The sequence below is a fragment of the Rissa tridactyla genome, chromosome 1, assembly GCF_028500815.1.
Source record: "Rissa tridactyla isolate bRisTri1 chromosome 1, bRisTri1.patW.cur.20221130, whole genome shotgun sequence".
Classification (NCBI taxonomy): Eukaryota; Metazoa; Chordata; class Aves; order Charadriiformes; family Laridae; genus Rissa; species Rissa tridactyla.
In genome coordinates this window covers 164,593,308-164,608,567 of record NC_071466.1, presented here as the reverse complement: position 1 = coordinate 164,608,567, position 15,260 = coordinate 164,593,308, and the positions used below count along the sequence as shown (strand labels likewise).

At 55.2% G+C, this 15,260-nt stretch overlaps 2 protein-coding genes across 2 annotated transcripts in view; both read right to left on the bottom strand.

Annotated features, from left to right (window-relative positions):
* Positions 1-376: 376 nt before the first annotated feature.
* Positions 377-8,531, bottom strand: CCDC134 (coiled-coil domain containing 134). The gene is made up of 7 exons (XM_054189004.1): positions 8,445-8,531; positions 4,169-4,286; positions 3,213-3,334; positions 2,886-2,970; positions 2,420-2,601; positions 2,112-2,183; positions 377-1,733 (listed from the first exon to the last, which is right to left on the bottom strand). The coding sequence occupies exons 2-7, from the start codon at positions 4,269-4,271 to the stop codon at positions 1,608-1,610; spliced, it is 690 nt and encodes a 229-aa protein (XP_054044979.1). The 5' UTR covers positions 4,272-4,286; positions 8,445-8,531; the 3' UTR covers positions 377-1,607.
* A 556-nt stretch (positions 8,532-9,087) lies between these two features.
* MEI1 (meiotic double-stranded break formation protein 1) overlaps positions 9,088-15,260 on the bottom strand; it is a 38,921-nt gene continuing 32,748 nt past the window's right edge. The window contains exons 24-29 of the mRNA XM_054183872.1: positions 14,938-15,143; positions 14,154-14,235; positions 12,010-12,116; positions 11,032-11,163; positions 10,569-10,678; positions 9,088-9,241 (exon numbers count right to left, since the gene is read on the bottom strand). Of these exons, the coding sequence (XP_054039847.1) occupies positions 9,196-9,241; positions 10,569-10,678; positions 11,032-11,163; positions 12,010-12,116; positions 14,154-14,235; positions 14,938-15,143 (683 nt within the window). The 3' untranslated portion in view covers positions 9,088-9,195. The remainder of the gene's footprint in view (positions 9,242-10,568; positions 10,679-11,031; positions 11,164-12,009; positions 12,117-14,153; positions 14,236-14,937; positions 15,144-15,260) is intronic.

Below are 15,260 nucleotides of genomic sequence, written 5' to 3'. Positions count from 1 at the left end.
GGAGGCGGGGCCGGCGCGGGGAGAGGCGCGCTGCGCTGCGCAGCGCCGAGCACGGCGGACACGCGTGGGAGCGGGGCGAGCGCTGAGGGCCCCCCCGCCCACGGAGCTGGCGCCCCCGGGCCGGCTGAAGGCGGGCAAAGGCCAGGTGGAAGGCGGCGGTGGAGGTTAGAGGACGGGGTTTGTCCTCCCTCCCCACCCCCCCCGTGAGCATCTCCATCCCTCCGCAGCTCCCCACGGACCCTCCTCACCCTCCTGAGGGGCCAGACCCGACGCCCGCTCCCACCAGGAACGGGAGCAAGAGCCAGGCTTCTTTTACTTAAAAAAAAAAATAAAATAAAGTCAATTTTTATTCAAGAAAAACAAAACACACGCCGATTGCCACCCCCCACCCCCCCACCAGACAGACCTGGGTCCGTATTTAAAAATTCAGGACATTTCCCGTTTCCCGAAGGCCGCGGTGCCCCCAGCCTGGCACAGAGCACCCGCTGCTCAGGGACTGTCCCTCTGCAAGAGCCTCCTCTGCTCTGAGTTCATCAGCAACCACGAGAAAAGGCCAGGTCTGGGGGCCAGCCCCCCACCTCCCTTCCCGCAGCAGCCCAGACGCCCCACAGAGGGTCACAGCCCACGGGTTGGCTCCCACCCTGCTTCAGCCCTGCTGTCCCCATGTGCCTGTAAGCAGGTTGGGGTTTGGGGGACTAAATTAGAAAGGATCAGCCCCACAGCAGGGGGATGGGGGCAGGACGGCATGGGGTGCAGGACAGGCTCACGGGGGTTCAGGGCTGGTTCCCCAGCACCTCCAGCATCAGCAGGGCTTGCTCTACGGGCACCCATCATCTGCAAGGAGGGCCAAGAGCTGAAATCCCTCCTTCCCAAAAATTCACCACGTTTGCCTCCCTGCGGAAACGCCCCGTGGCAGCCGCCCAGGAGAGCAGGATGCTGTCGGGCCAGGAACCGGCGCCGCTGGCCTTTTCAACTACGGCTGGCTGATGAAACGCATGTTGCTTGGTAAAACAGCCGCTGGGAAGAGGGGAGAGCTGATCCGGCAGAGGCAGCAGATGGGCAGAGACAAGGTGTAACCGGGTGGGGGGGTGCCAATGAGATCACCGGCTTAACAAAAAAAAAAAAAAAAACAACCAACAAAAAAAACCCCCTAAAACTGAGAGAAGCAGCATTGCTCATGAGGCTGTTTGGTGTGATGAGCTCCCCGGCCCACCCACGACAGAGGAGGCACATTCAGCGCGGGGCACCCTGTGCTGCAGAGGGGAGGGTTCCCTGGGCTCCCTGTGGGGCTCAGCCACAGCGCGTGCCCCTCGCCCTTCCCCACCGTGGGTGGCAGTGCCCCAGCCAGCCCAGGGGACGGCCCTGCTGCCTTCCCATCTGTGCTTTGGCTCTGGGGGTGGGGTGCCCCACTTCGGCTCCCCCCAGCCCTACTGGGGCAACCCACTGGCACCGCCACCCGCCGAACGAAAGGGAAAGGCAACAAAACAAAACCCACGGCACAAATGGAAAGGGGACCGCGGGGCGCTGGCCCGAGGCCACCAAGAGGGAGTGAGCCACTCCACATCCCGGTGGCATCACCCCCACCGCGAGGTGCGAGCCCCCGCACGCTACAGCTCCGACTGCGAGCGGGAGATGCGCGGGCCCTTGCGGATCTCCTTCCGCTTCTCCTCCTTCTTCCTCCGCTTCTCCTCCTCCCGCAGTGCCTTCTGGAAGGTGTCAGCACTGGGGAAAAACTGCGGGGTGACAGTGGGGGGTCAGCATGGGGGAGCCCCCACAGCCTTCCAGATGCACAACTCCCCCCAAACCCACTGAAGCCATCGCGCAAGCCCCCCAGGGTGCTTGAGGTTGGATGTGGCACGAAGCAAATGTGGTCCCAATGCTTCCATGGGTCAGGCGGCCACGGGAGGGGAAAGATGGCATCGGGCACCGAAAACCAACTGCAGCCCAGTTGTTGGGGAATTCGATCCCCGCATTTCGGTCCAGCTTCCTCCGTGCTGGGGGTTTTTGGCCATTCCCCACCAGGCCACCCATTCCCTTCCCCAGCCGGCTGCGTGGAGCTGCAACAGGGATGGGAAAGCCCACGGGGCAAGGTGGTGGCATTGTCATCTTACCTCAGAGTGGTCCGTTTTAAAGGGATTGCGGTAATCGGCTGATTTCTCGCTGATTCCCAGCTCCTGAGCCATCTGCGGAGCAAAGCAGAGACCGCGTCAGGGAGCGGCACCTCCCACCCCACACCCGCCTGTGACCAGGGTCCCCTCCTCCCCACCAGCCCCCTCCATGCTCTTCCCCCGTCCCTCAGCCCAAGGACAGGCCTCAGACATGGGGTACGCTCCCCCTGCCCTCCTTTTACCCCCAAAACCTCACCCCCCAGCCCCAGCAGCAGAGAGGGGACGCGGCGGTGGGGGACCGTGAGCCGTACCAGTCCCAGGACCTGGGAGTGAGGTCCCTGCTCGAACACGCCCGTCAGGTTGCAGAAGCCGATGCCCCAGCGGATGAGGCTGTTCCAGTTGGAGTTGCGGTCAAAGTAGTGGTGCACGATCTTGGGGAAGCGTAGGACGACGTCCCCGAAGAAGGCAGTGTTCTCCACCACGTGGGAGTATGCTGCGGGGACAGCCACCCGCCCCGTCAGCACACCGGTACACACATCCCGTCCCACTGGCGCCTACAACCCCTCCAGGAGGCTGGGGGCAAATGGGTAGGCTCCCCAGTACGAACTGGTCAGAGAGGCAACAACAGGGTCCCCGACAGACAGGGACCCAGCCCAGGACTGGGTACATGGGGGTTTCGCATCTACCCCCAGTGCCGGTCCCAGGAGGAACATCAGCAATGTGCCAGAGCACTGTAAAAGGGAGGGGGGTAAGGACCAGAGCGGAGAGCAGACCTACCATCCTTTATCTTCTCATCCTGAGGGAAAGGCCCATCAGGAGGCACATCGGCAGCGATGAGCACAGCTCGGGAGTCCTCCAGCACCTGCCAGAGCCCTCAGTTACTGCCCCAGCCTGCCAGCCCTTCCCTGTACCCGAGGGGTGCTGCCCCAGCGGCCCCGCTTTGAAGCCCCACAGCATCTCCCCTTCAGGTCTTAAATCCCACCTGCTCGCCCAGCTCTTCTCTTTGATCCTGTGGAGGACCCTTGGCCCTCCCTGCTTCTCGTGCCCACCCTCTCTGGCCCCATGGCACACCGAGCCTGGAGGGCAGCCCATGCTGTGACTCACTTTGAAGAGTCCCTTGAGCATGATGTCGATGATTTTATATTGCTGGTTGACATCGTTGAGCTCAATCAGGTTCTTCAGCGCGTTCATCTGGTCCTTGCGCTTCACCTCAAACAGCTTTTTATCTGCACTACCGTCAAGGGTGCCGCTGGCACGCTCCCACCCTGCTCCCGCTCTCCCCCCTCCACCTGACACCCAGCACCATCCCAGTCCCCCCAGTTCTCCATGAGGTGCCTGAGGGCCAGGGGGCAGTGCCTTTGCCCAGACACCCCAGCGGGGCACTTAACAATGCTGGGGGCTCGTGGGGAGCTTTCTACTCGCCAGCCCCTGCTCTGGCTGACAGGCTGGAGGATGAGTGTGAACTCCCACCTTCCCCATATGTGTCTCCACAAGGATGCGTATTAAATATCTTTTCATAATTTGCCTGTTCGCCAGGGGATGCTGCTGTGTGCTAGGAAGGGCTTGCATTAGCCCACCTCCTCGTGGGTGATAAACGCCCATGGCACAGAGGAGATCGAGAGCTGCAAGTCCAGGAGTTCTCTCCCATCATCCCAGCCAGTGACCCTGATGCACTGAGACCCGCAGATGTGCTCTGCAGCCTGGCTGACCACACCGCTCCCGAGAACGGACTGGGAGGCGTGCTTGGTGCCCAGCATGCTGGAGCAGAAAGGAAAAGCAGCATGCTTGGGAGAACGCCAGGCACCGCCAGAAAACCCACCTCTGCTCCTGCACCCAGCCAGGCACTTGGTTAGCAAACCCAGGAGCTCAGCTAAAGCCCTTCTATAGAAGAGCAAAGAGGCAACTGCCCAGCAGTTCTGGGTCCTCTCTCTTCCACCCCCCCGTGCCTCTTTCTGTGGTCTCTGACCTTTTCCCTGCGTGCGAGTTCCCTCCAGCCTCAGCAGGCATGGGCAGGTCAGGCTGCTTGTGGGACACGAGGGTCAGGCTGCAGAAAAGGATACAGATTTCCAAGCCAGAGTCCACCCTCTGTTTTTCCAGGTCTGCAAAGCTGCCCCGGGATAGCAGCAGCGCCAGCAGAAAGGGGCAGATGAAGAGAAAATCCATGTTGGCCACCGCAGCCTGGAACAAAATGGACCAACAAAATCAGTGACCAGCGAGGAGATGAACCAAGGGAGAAGTCACACAAGCCTCTCAGGACCGATGGCACATTGCCCTCGGCACCAAGGTCCTTGCCCACCTCTCCCTTGTCCCCACAAAGGGTTTGAGGGAGACAGTGGCCAGAGCAGGGCCACGGGACAATGCTGCAGTGGGCCCACTCTCCCCTGCGAGGGAAGTCCTGGTCTCTCCCTCCTCTCTACCTGCCTCCGCTGCTGGCTGGGCACCAGCTGGGCCCCCAGGGATCTGACTGAGCACTGACCCAGCAGAAAAATTAAGTCCTACCCCTTCTCCCAAAAATAACAGCCAGCTTTTTGCTGGGTTTGCGAGTTAGAGCAGCTCAGCCACCGAAGCAGCAGGGCCAAAGGGAGGAGGAGGATCACCGAGGGGCTGAAGTCCACCTCTCCTTCAAGCACCAGGCTTGACCAGCTCAGCCACCTCACTTCAGCTACCTGGACCCTTCTGGGGCCACTTGCCAGGTGCCAGCTGTGGGCCTAATGCCGAAAAACAGGATTTGGGTGACCTGGTGGTAACTCCCCCAAGTTTGCCCCAAGCGTGACCCTCCCCAGACGGAGCATGAGGCTCTGCAGGGATGCAGTCAGGCAGAGGTGCTCCTGGCCACAAGGGTCCCTCAGACAGAGTCAATGTGCAGAAGAGAGGCCAGAGGAGAAGGTCCTTGAAAACAAGGACCCTGGTCCCTGGGACAGCCTAGACCTCAAAAAGGAGAGCAGTACCTCGGCCTGCAGACAGCAGGACTCGAGGCCGCCTGTCCGCAAGGATGAGGTTTCCGTGGAGCTGAGCAGCAGCCACTGGCAATTATGGAAGCAGCATCAGCTCCTTCACAGGCATCCCCCAAGCTGCCTCCTGCTCCCAAGGGAAAGGCAGACACGTAAGGCCACCGGAGCTGCCCTCGCCCTGTCACCCCGCTCCCCTCCCGAGCCTCTCTCTGCAGTGCCCGAACAACTGGAACAGGAACAAATCCCTCCTTCACACCAAATCTAGGGGTTCTTTTCCTTGTTGTTTTCCTTTTTTTAAATAAATACAATTTGTTCAACCTCAGCAGGAGGAAAGGAGCAGCAGCAGCTCCCACCCTGTGCCTGTCGCCGAGGCTGTGCGAGCCAAGGCCCTCGTACCCCCGGCGCAGGCAGGGAAACGGCGTCAGGCAAACGCCAGAAACCCTCTGTGTTATTTTGCTGCTGCGGCTCTGCAAGGGGCAGCACTCCTGGAAGGGAACAGGTCAGAATAACTACGACCAGTGTTACAGAGGAAGACCCCGCGGCCCTCGGCGTGGGCTCGGCATCACGCCCCGTGTTTTGGACACGACGCAGAGCCGGGACAGCAGCACGAGCCTCCCACGCCAGGCCCGCGGTCTGTCCCCCTTGCCCGCCCTGGCACGAGGCTTAAGGCCTATTCCAGCCACCCTGAAGGGCGCAAAGCATGCTGAGGAGCCGAGGCTGTAAGAAGAAATTCTCTATCCTGGGCAAGCAGGTGCTCTGCTGGACCCATCAGCCTGGTCGGCTTCCAAGAGAAGCCTGCTTCACCTTGCCAAAACCAGGACCCAAAGGCCCGAGGCCTGGCCCAGCGAGGGGGTGCAGGTCCCTCCTCTGCAGAGCCCCCCCCCACAGCTGCTCGCTCCCTCCCAGGCTCTCGGGGAGGAGGAAGAGACGCAACTCAAAAGCACAAACTGCGACTGCCCTGGGACCCAGGCATCGGACACATCCTTAGGACCGGGCTGGCTATTTGCCACGCTGGTGGAGAACTGGAGAGAGACCCTGGAGGCAGCTGGTGGCCTCCAGACCAGGCTGAAAGGCAAAGAGCAGAAATGCCGCCCGCGACAGCTCTGCCACGCTGCCCACGGCAGTCCCAGCAGCCTCATCAGGGCAGGGGCTCCTGCGTCCCCTCCTTCCGACATGGGACGCAGGCGGCCGGAGGCTGCCCTGTGGCTGCTCCAAGGAGGAAGATGTTGAACAGCAGCAGAGCGAAGCATGGCTCTCGGATGAAGCGGTTGCCGGCCAGCTGGCTGCCGCAGCAGAAAGCCCACCAGCCTGCCTGGCTGCCCCAGAGTCTCAGAACAAAGACGGGCTTTTCCAGAGACACAACAGCAGATGCTGCGATATAGGTGGCTAGTGTTTTCAATTAAAATGTTTTTAATGACTTTATAAATCCTCCTGCAGCAGTCCTACGGATTGTGCCATGGGACAAGGTTGGAAGAAGACGACCGGAGAACCATGCCATACCAGAAGCCCATCACCTTTTCGTCTGACCCCTTCCCTGCTGACACTCATTCTCACATCGAAGCTACTGACCATCGTCCATCAGGGCTGAAACACCCCAGTGAAAATGAAGCAGGAGCCAGCTGTTGCCCTCACCCATAGGGAAAGTGAGGCTGCTGGTGCCACATGGGACCAGCTTGAGCTTATTTCCCTTCACTGCCCTGCCCATTTCACCCCCTTTTAACAGCAGAGGACGTTCCCTCCTTTCCAGGCTGGGATGCGTAAGCGCAGGGATACCAAAGCTTCTTGCAGATGTTCCTCCATGCTTTTCCCACAAACCCTCTCTTGTGCCTTCACATCCACTGAGGGACGGAATGAGGCAGAAACACTGCAGAGCTGCTCCTCTCTTCCCTCCCTGTTCCTCCCTGAACTGATCCCTGCCAAAGTCGGCTCTGCCCAGTGCTCCCAGCACAGTTTGGGGAGCCAGGGCCTGGCCTGATGCTACGGATGGGAAGGAGTTTCCACCAATATTCCACCATCGCAGCCCCGGCCAGCTGGTTGCTTCAGCAGAAAGCCCACCAGTCTGTCTCGCTGTCTCCCATCCTCTTAATTTAGATGTGTTTTTCCAAAGACACGACAACAGATGCTGTGTTATAGATGGTTAGTACTTTCCATTAAAATGTTTTTAATGACTTTATAAATTCTCCTGCAGGAGCCCATCTGAACTGAGCATCCCCGGGATTTATTCACTTAATGAGCTTGCAAGGCTGCCACGCTTTGGTTCCCGGGAGGGACTTTCGCAGAACCTCCCTTCCCCTCTGCAGGGCACTGAAACACAGGGGGAAAAGTATCATCAGCCAGCTTGCCCTGGGAGCACACTGAGGCAAAATAAGGAATGAGAACTCTCCGCCCCACGAATCCATCGCTGAGCCGCTCCTCCATCAACCAGATGAGGATCAATCTCTTGTCACAGCCGAACCAAAAGCTTCAGAAGTGAAACACAGGTGGCTCCGATGACTTCTGCTAGGGCATTTCTACACAGGGCTTACAGGATCAGGTGCTTCAGTGAAACAACAGCCGCCGTTTACATCTGCTTACCTCAAAAGTCCCTTAACCACCAAAACCAGATCTCACGTATCGTAGGGACGGCCGCCAGCCGGGGTTAAGCAGCCCCAGCCGAAGCCAGCGAGCTGCTGCGATTTCCACCGGGGACGGATCCGTCCCAGCCCACCTCCCTGCCTGCCATCCCCTTGCAGGGGGCCGGCAGCACCCCGAGGGGCGCGGGCGGCTGGGGGCGCAGCGAGATGGGGATCCTTTTTGGAGCACCGCTGAAACTAATGGCAATCGCGCAGGGACGGAGGCGTGGAAATCGGATCAGCCGAGGCCACCCCGGCCGCGCTGTGGGAAACCCGCCCAGAGCCGCGTCTGGTCAAGCGGACGCGGCAGGCAGCGCACGAGGGGCTGCAAACCCACGGGGCGGGACGGGCGCTCCCCGGTGCTGCCGGCGCTCCGCTCCTCGCACCGGCTCCAACGCGGGGCTTCGGCGGGAGCCGGGAGGAGGGGGAGCAGGCGGCGACGGCAGAGCCCTTCGGGCAAGGGCAAAGCCGTTTAACCAAGGTCCGGCGAGGCACCCCCGGGGCCGCATTGCCCGCCCCGCTCATCGGCCACCCGGGCTGCACCGGCTCCCCTCCCTCCCGGCCCTCCCTCCGGCAGCGGCCGGCGGCAGAGGGGGACAGCGCCGCAGCGGCCGCTCCCGAACCCCCTGCCCGTTCCCCCGGGCTGCCCCCGCCTCCGCCCTTCCCTCCTGCCCCGCCACGGCCGGGCAGAGGTCCCCCCGGGGAGAGGAGGGCGCCCGTCTCCCCCGGCCCCATCCCGCCGCCTGCCCCGCCGTGCGGCCGCCCCCCCTCACCTGCGGGCCGGGTAGCGGGGCCGTGGATGGGCGCTCACGCCCGCCGCGCTGCCATGCCGCTGCCGCCGCCGCCGCTTCCCCGCTCCGCCCCGCCGTGTCACTTCCTGAGCTCCCGCCCCGCCCCGGCACGGGCACCGGCCCCGCCGGGACTCCCGCGGGCGGTGCGGGGTCCGGGGACCGCGGCCGGGGCTGGAGGGAGCCCGACCACCCCTGCCCCGGCGGCGGGAGGGTTTGCCCCGGCTCTGTAAGGGAAGGAACGTCGTTAATTAAAGCCCCGAAGAGAAAGGGGTTTGGAGGCAACAGGCAACCGGAGGTCTGGGGCTGTAGCCTAAGGGATGAACTGGAAGAAGTCTCCTCTTCCCGGTGGGACAAGCAGTACATCTGCTTCCCCAGGGTCCCGGCTGAGCCCCCCCGACACCCCGCCAGCCCAGCGGAAAGGGGCCGTCCCGCAGCACCACCAGCGACGGCAGGGGAGCGAAGCATCTCTTCCATAGCGCCCGCCTAGGACATGGCTTTCACCAGGCAGTTCTCTATTTTGGTAACCGAAGAGCATCAACCGAGCTTCATCCCACACATAAAAGGAAACCAGGCTTTATAAATGATTTTCAACAAACATTTTTCTGAAAATGAGCTACAAATTACTTCCTTCGTTCATCTTCTCTCTGCTACTCACTGGGAATAAATGGCAGGATGGGATCTCCTGTTCCATTCTTGCCTTGCTCCTCTGCTGCGTGCACCATATCTTCTCATTTCAGTCTCCAATGTGTGAGAGGGACACTGCCACGCTTCCCAGACATCTGTCATTGACAGCATGAGCAGAAACCAAATAGAAGGCACGTCTGAAACTCCAGCATGGCACTGGAATTCCCATAGTTGACACATTGCTGACAGGAGGTGTTCATTACTAAACCACCCCTCTCCCACGCCATGGAACCCCCCACAACACACGCGAGAAACACCAGTGGGGGTGAACCTGAAGAAAATCCTTTCTTGACAAAACTGATGTCAAAGCTTGTTTCTGACCAGAGGATTTTGTCTTCCATGTTCATGACTACCCTGTTCAGGTAGCCACCACTGCTGCTCTTTGACTGTATCCAAAACCCTTCCTAACAAAGATTTGAAGGTTTCATCAGATGTGGAAAACCCAGAAACGAGGAGTTGCTTTAGCAATGTAACAAGACCTCCTGTCCACCTTCCCTCACCCCTGTACAGACAAGCAGAGGCAGCGGAGAGGAACTTCATGGGGCTGGATGGTCCCCACCTGGACAACTTGTGCTCTGAGCATCAAACCACAGAGCAGTAGTATCAAATTAGGGGTAAGCACAAGGACAAGCTACTCCTCACAGATAACAAACACCTCACCCAGCACACACCCTGCACATGGCTGATGACAGTGTCCCACAATGGAGAAAGTCCCCACCCCAACAGGAAATCTCCGCAGGGGCCACTTCCATCACTGCTATCTGTCTGAGGCAATGCAGTGTGATGAAAACAGGAAAGCAAAAGCAGCCCGTTTGAGAAATAAACAAATACTGCGTCAGGCTCCCTCTTTCTCCAAAAGTAACTTGGGAGCGGGCCCTGCCTCCCATCCATGGAGAGGAGGAGGATTCAGTTCTCACCAGAGGACCCTAAGGCCAAGCAGAACGCAATTTGGTAACTCCACTCAGCAGTTTCTGAATGCTCACTGTACTTCGAAAGTGCTCAGGTCATCTTTGGGTTGCCACAACTTCACAGGCATACCGGTACTAGTTAGCACACAGACAGAGGTTAAGTGATTGTTCATCCTCCAGGAAAATCAATACAGGGGTCGTTACTGCTCTGAAGTCACAGGCTCCCTGGCCTGCTCCCCTTTCACCAGACCACCTCTGCCATACAGATGAATGCAGTCCCAGCAGAGACCCATCTTTTATCCCGAATGTCTCCTCATTTCCCAAATGTCTTCTCAAATTTGGGGATGATGAAGTCTTTCATCCCAAAGTTAGCCAAGTGTAGCAACCACTCAGGGTTTTTCCATTTCTGTTTGCCTTCAGCTAGAACAAGGGAAGGATGAAGTAACGCTTCCACCTCTGTTACACCTACCACCCTCGCATCACCTATCCAAGGTATCTGCCCAGCAAAGGATACACAATGTCCTGATGTTTCACACAAGTGCTCCTCTGTCCCAGGAGGCGCTCCAGCAAGGTCTGAATGGTCCCTGACTGCACGGGCTCCACCTGGCAATGACTGCTCTGAATCTAAGCAGTCAGAAGAAAGAATGAGTTCCAGACGAACAGGAAACTGTTGGGGTTGTTTCTTTATACCTCCCTCCCTCATCTCCACACAGAGCAATGAGCCCTTCAAACTTTGATCTGGGGAGAATCAAGGGGCCACCCAATATGACAACATGGTTTAGGCAGCTGCTGGCATCACTCTCTTTCCGCTTTCACTGTACATCCCTCAAGGCAGTCGGCCAAGCTAGCAGCTGCAGGATTCCTCTTCATCTTACTATAACCTCCTCAAAGGAAGTTTGATGGCTCCCCATCAAAGGCTAAAGCAATTCTGCAGGGATCGCCTTCTCATTTTGCAAGGCAGTCAACCACTCTCTTACCTGACAAAGGAAGAGGTGAAGAGCACGAGATGTGGCCTCAGGCAGCTCTGCTAAGTTGGCTTCTGTTGCCTCCTGGAGAACCTGGCTAATTTCTTTTTGAGAAATAATATTGCTGCTCTGATATCTCAGAAACTTGAACAAAGGAAAAAGTAGAGGCATTAAACAGTAAAAGACCCACAGACTCCAACAGTGACTCATCTCCTGGAAAGACCTCTTCTGTGTAATGCTGCAGCACCTTAACCACAGGCCTGATTTTTATATCCATTCGAACAGAACCAGTGCAAATATCCCTGTTGATGGTGCTCTGATTTATAACCAGACTTATTTTGGTTTAGGTTGGGAAGGAAATTAAACAAACCATGTAACCTTTAAAAAGTGAAATAAGAATAACAAGATTCACAGACCCATCATGTATTTGGAGGGATTAGGTTAACATTAATAACCTCTTCCTCTCATCCACTGCCATGAAGGCTTTATCTTCGGTATTTCTGCAGGATCGGACCACATTCCCTCTCTTGCTCACGGGCCCCAGGTACAGCGGGGCAGTAGATTGCGGTAACTCCCTGCCCTGAAAAGTTAGGTCTGTAAGGTGAAAGATGAGGAGACAAGCTGTGATGCCAAGTGGAGCTCTGCTCTCCAGAGAGCCACAGCACGCTCCCTGAGTGGAAGCAGCTGTTGCATGTTCCCTGTAGGTTTCCCCTCTCATCCCCAGGGGTCCTAGATGATATAAATAAATGCTACAAAGACCAGAAGAACAGGACGTGCTCACTAACAGCAGTGAGTTTCTGCAGGGTGTGGAAGGGAAGTTCACTTCAAAGTATCATTATTATAGGTCACGAATATATTGACAGACAAAGCCACTGCACTATCTGAGATTGTGTGCGTGGGGGGGGGGGTGAGTTCCAATAACCGACCCACATGCAGTGTACCAACATACTGGGAAAAAAATGGAGAACACCGTGCCCTTCCTCTGCTCACCAAAGTCATCAGCCTGAGAACTTCTGGCTGCAGAAAGGATTTCTGACCCCCACTGAGTAGTGTGAAGAGCAGGAATCGGTGCCATGGCTGTGAAGCAACATGTAGAGCTGGGAGAGAAGGAGAAGTCAATCATAGACAGCTTTAAAATTGGCTAGTGACAGGCTGGACCCGGATGACAATCTTCAATACTGACACCAAGTTTTCTCTTCTAGACCCCACGCTGTGAAACACTAAGGGGATATTTTGCCCTGTTCTTACTTGCTTTTTAATCTGGCACTCTTTGGGCAAGAGTTTAGTCATGAGGACAAAAGCTTAATAGCTTTTTAAAGCTGAAAATACATTTTGTCCATCTTTTTGCTGGTACAGGAAGACAAACCTTCTCCTGGGGTGCGTGTCATAAAATAGTAAGGGGATATCTTTAGCCCAGGGTTTTAAAAATAATACCCTCTGGTTTCAATATGAGGACAAGTTTCCTGACCATGGGTTTTATTTAGCTGCAGCATACTCTTTGGGGAATGAAGAAAGACCTATAACATTAGCTGCACAAACCAAGCCTGAATCTGCATCAGAGAGCATACTCCAGGGACCAGACAGGCTGATAGCAGCAATGCAAACAATGAGCAGAGAAAATGTTCTTAATAAGGAGCATATATGATAAACAGAGGTAGGGCTCAAGGACACTGTCTGTGACAGTGTGAAGTCTCTCACTGAACACTAAAGTGTTATTACCTTGTATTATTGCAGGTTAGGACGTATTTATTGCATGGGCAGGACAATTACAACAGGTCAACTGATAGAAGCTGCTACACCATGGCAACTCACCAGAAAGATCCCTTTTCCACTGGCAGTCATGTAAATTTCCTATTACCAGTACAAGAATCTTTTCTATGGGAAAACACCACTAAAAAATCATGTAAAACATTGGGGTTATCTTTTAGTTGGTGGAAACAAGGAGGTACCAGGCACTGTGCACTGAGCCTGCTCTACACATCTGGAAAAATCTCTGGACCAAGAGAGGGTTTTAGAAAGCCTCAAATGAGGCAACTCCTAGAGACAGAGTCCAAGCCACACTCTTTGCAGTATTCTCGTCTCTTTCAGTCAAACATAGCTATGGCTCTCATTCTGCTTGGAATAAGGAGACTCCTGTTATTGTTGTTGTGAACTTATGCACCACAGAAAGAATTTAGGCAGCCAAAGTGACAGGTTCAGCTGTTGCTGAAGCAGCATTTCATTAGCATAATCCCAAATCAGCAGAACCTCCCCCATAACATGACACCTTTTTTTTTTTTTTTTTTAAACCAGCCTTTTCATAGTCTCCCTTCAGCTACTGGCTGTCATTCATCTGCAGTATTACATCTTCATTCAATCAATTCCTCTCTCCCACCAGTGTCCCTTTTGTCCAGTGTTCATTCACTCCATCCCCTTCTCTCTCAGTGTTTAAATGACTGAATTGAATAGGTCAGGGTACAGAGAACTTTCTGTCTGCTTTAAGATCAGAGACAGCACCTGGAATTTGTAGCAGGAGGCTGACAATAAGCAGAAAGGACTATTCTTCTCTCTGACTGTACAATGCTGGCATATTATGTTATATTGCTAACATGGTATACATTACGTCTGACATGGACTCCATAAACCAAGGTCTGCATTCGCCCCTGGAAATCTAGAATTTCCAGCTTCCATTCCCTAAGGCTTCCAGGTACGCTGTTCTCCCTTCCCCTCCCTCAGAGCCAAACTGTGACCAATGCTGTCCACATGGAAGACACATCATATTCAGATACTCCCTCCCTTATATTCATGGTCTAAAGATTTGCTACAATTTGCCTGGAAGTGAAATACTATTCCTATACTCTTTCCATTCCTAAACCTTTCACTCTTACTGTATCAGGGGTTGGGGAATGACTTTTTTCCTTCTGGAAAGCATCTTGGTGTCCAGAGCCAAAGTGAGGGCTCATGCCTGCAGGGGAGCCAGGCACTGTGATTTTATCCCACAAAGCACATGATTAACTTTAGGCATACAAATAATTTTTCTCATTGGGCATAAACTCATTAAGCATCTGCTCCAGGGCGCTACTGGATGGAGATCAAAGAGCTCAAAATCACTGCAGGAGGGAAACCCAGGAGAAGAAAGGGCAGGAAGACTTTACCAACATCCTGGTTCTTCACATACAGGTATTCCACTAAGGTTTCGAGGCAGGCAAGGACGGCTTGAGAGAGCAGCAAGTCTTTCTGGAATACCAAGAGCAGGGAAAAAAGAAAAAAAAAAGAAAAAAGTCAACAGCTATTGCGAGAGGAAAATTCATAAAGTGTCAGGATCTGAAAAGCATGCAGCACAGAAAAATAACACCCTTCATCTCCTTCACGGGATACAAAGTGCTGCAAATTATCTGTCACATCAAGGAGCCAGACAAAGACACGACTACTCATTCTGAGACTAAAAAAAATTAAGTAACAGCCTCCAAAGAACAAGATGGGAGCCCAACATTGCTCGAGAGAGTTAAATGTAAACCGATGTACTATCCCCTGGAGCCCAATATCATTTTGGCAATTTAAATGTACACTGATGTACTACCCCCCAAAAGAACCTTGCCAGGGGTGGGGGGACGGAATTTTTCCAACCTATGTCCCTTTGGGTGTGGTGTTCCTGCAGAGCACATGGGAAAACAGAGATTAGCACACAGAATTTCAGCTATCCAGTTCAGCAGCAGGGAGTACCATATAGCTTGATTTACTTTCTTTCTCACTGCGCCATGCTGCAGCAAGAGTATTTTCCCTCCTCCTCATCACATGTCTCTAAGGGGTGGAAAATGCAGGCAGAAGATAACAAAAAGGCAGCCCCTTAGGTTCTGCAACAGGGTGGTTTCTCCTCAGATTAGTGTACCTGCTTGAAGCCCAACACTAGTGTTGTTCCAAAAGTCATATTTTCTATACCTGCAACTGGACATGCACCAGAAGGTTCTGCAGACTGACAACAAGCGAGAAGACCTGCTGCGAGGTAAGGGGGTGCAAGGCAGCATCCTGCAGTGATGATGGCTGTGGTTGTGTAGCACCTTGGGCTGTGTTTTGGCCAACAATCACCAGCAGAGAGGAGGAGAAGTTCTGTCGCAGGATAGCTCTCAGGAACTGCATGATGCTCACTAGACAGGGAGGGAGCTGCTTATTAGTGTGTGTCAGTGTTTTCCTCTCCCCTGCCCTGTGTTGGTGCCTGTGCAATAGCATAAAAGAGGTGAGGAAAGGAAATTTGGGCTAAGGGC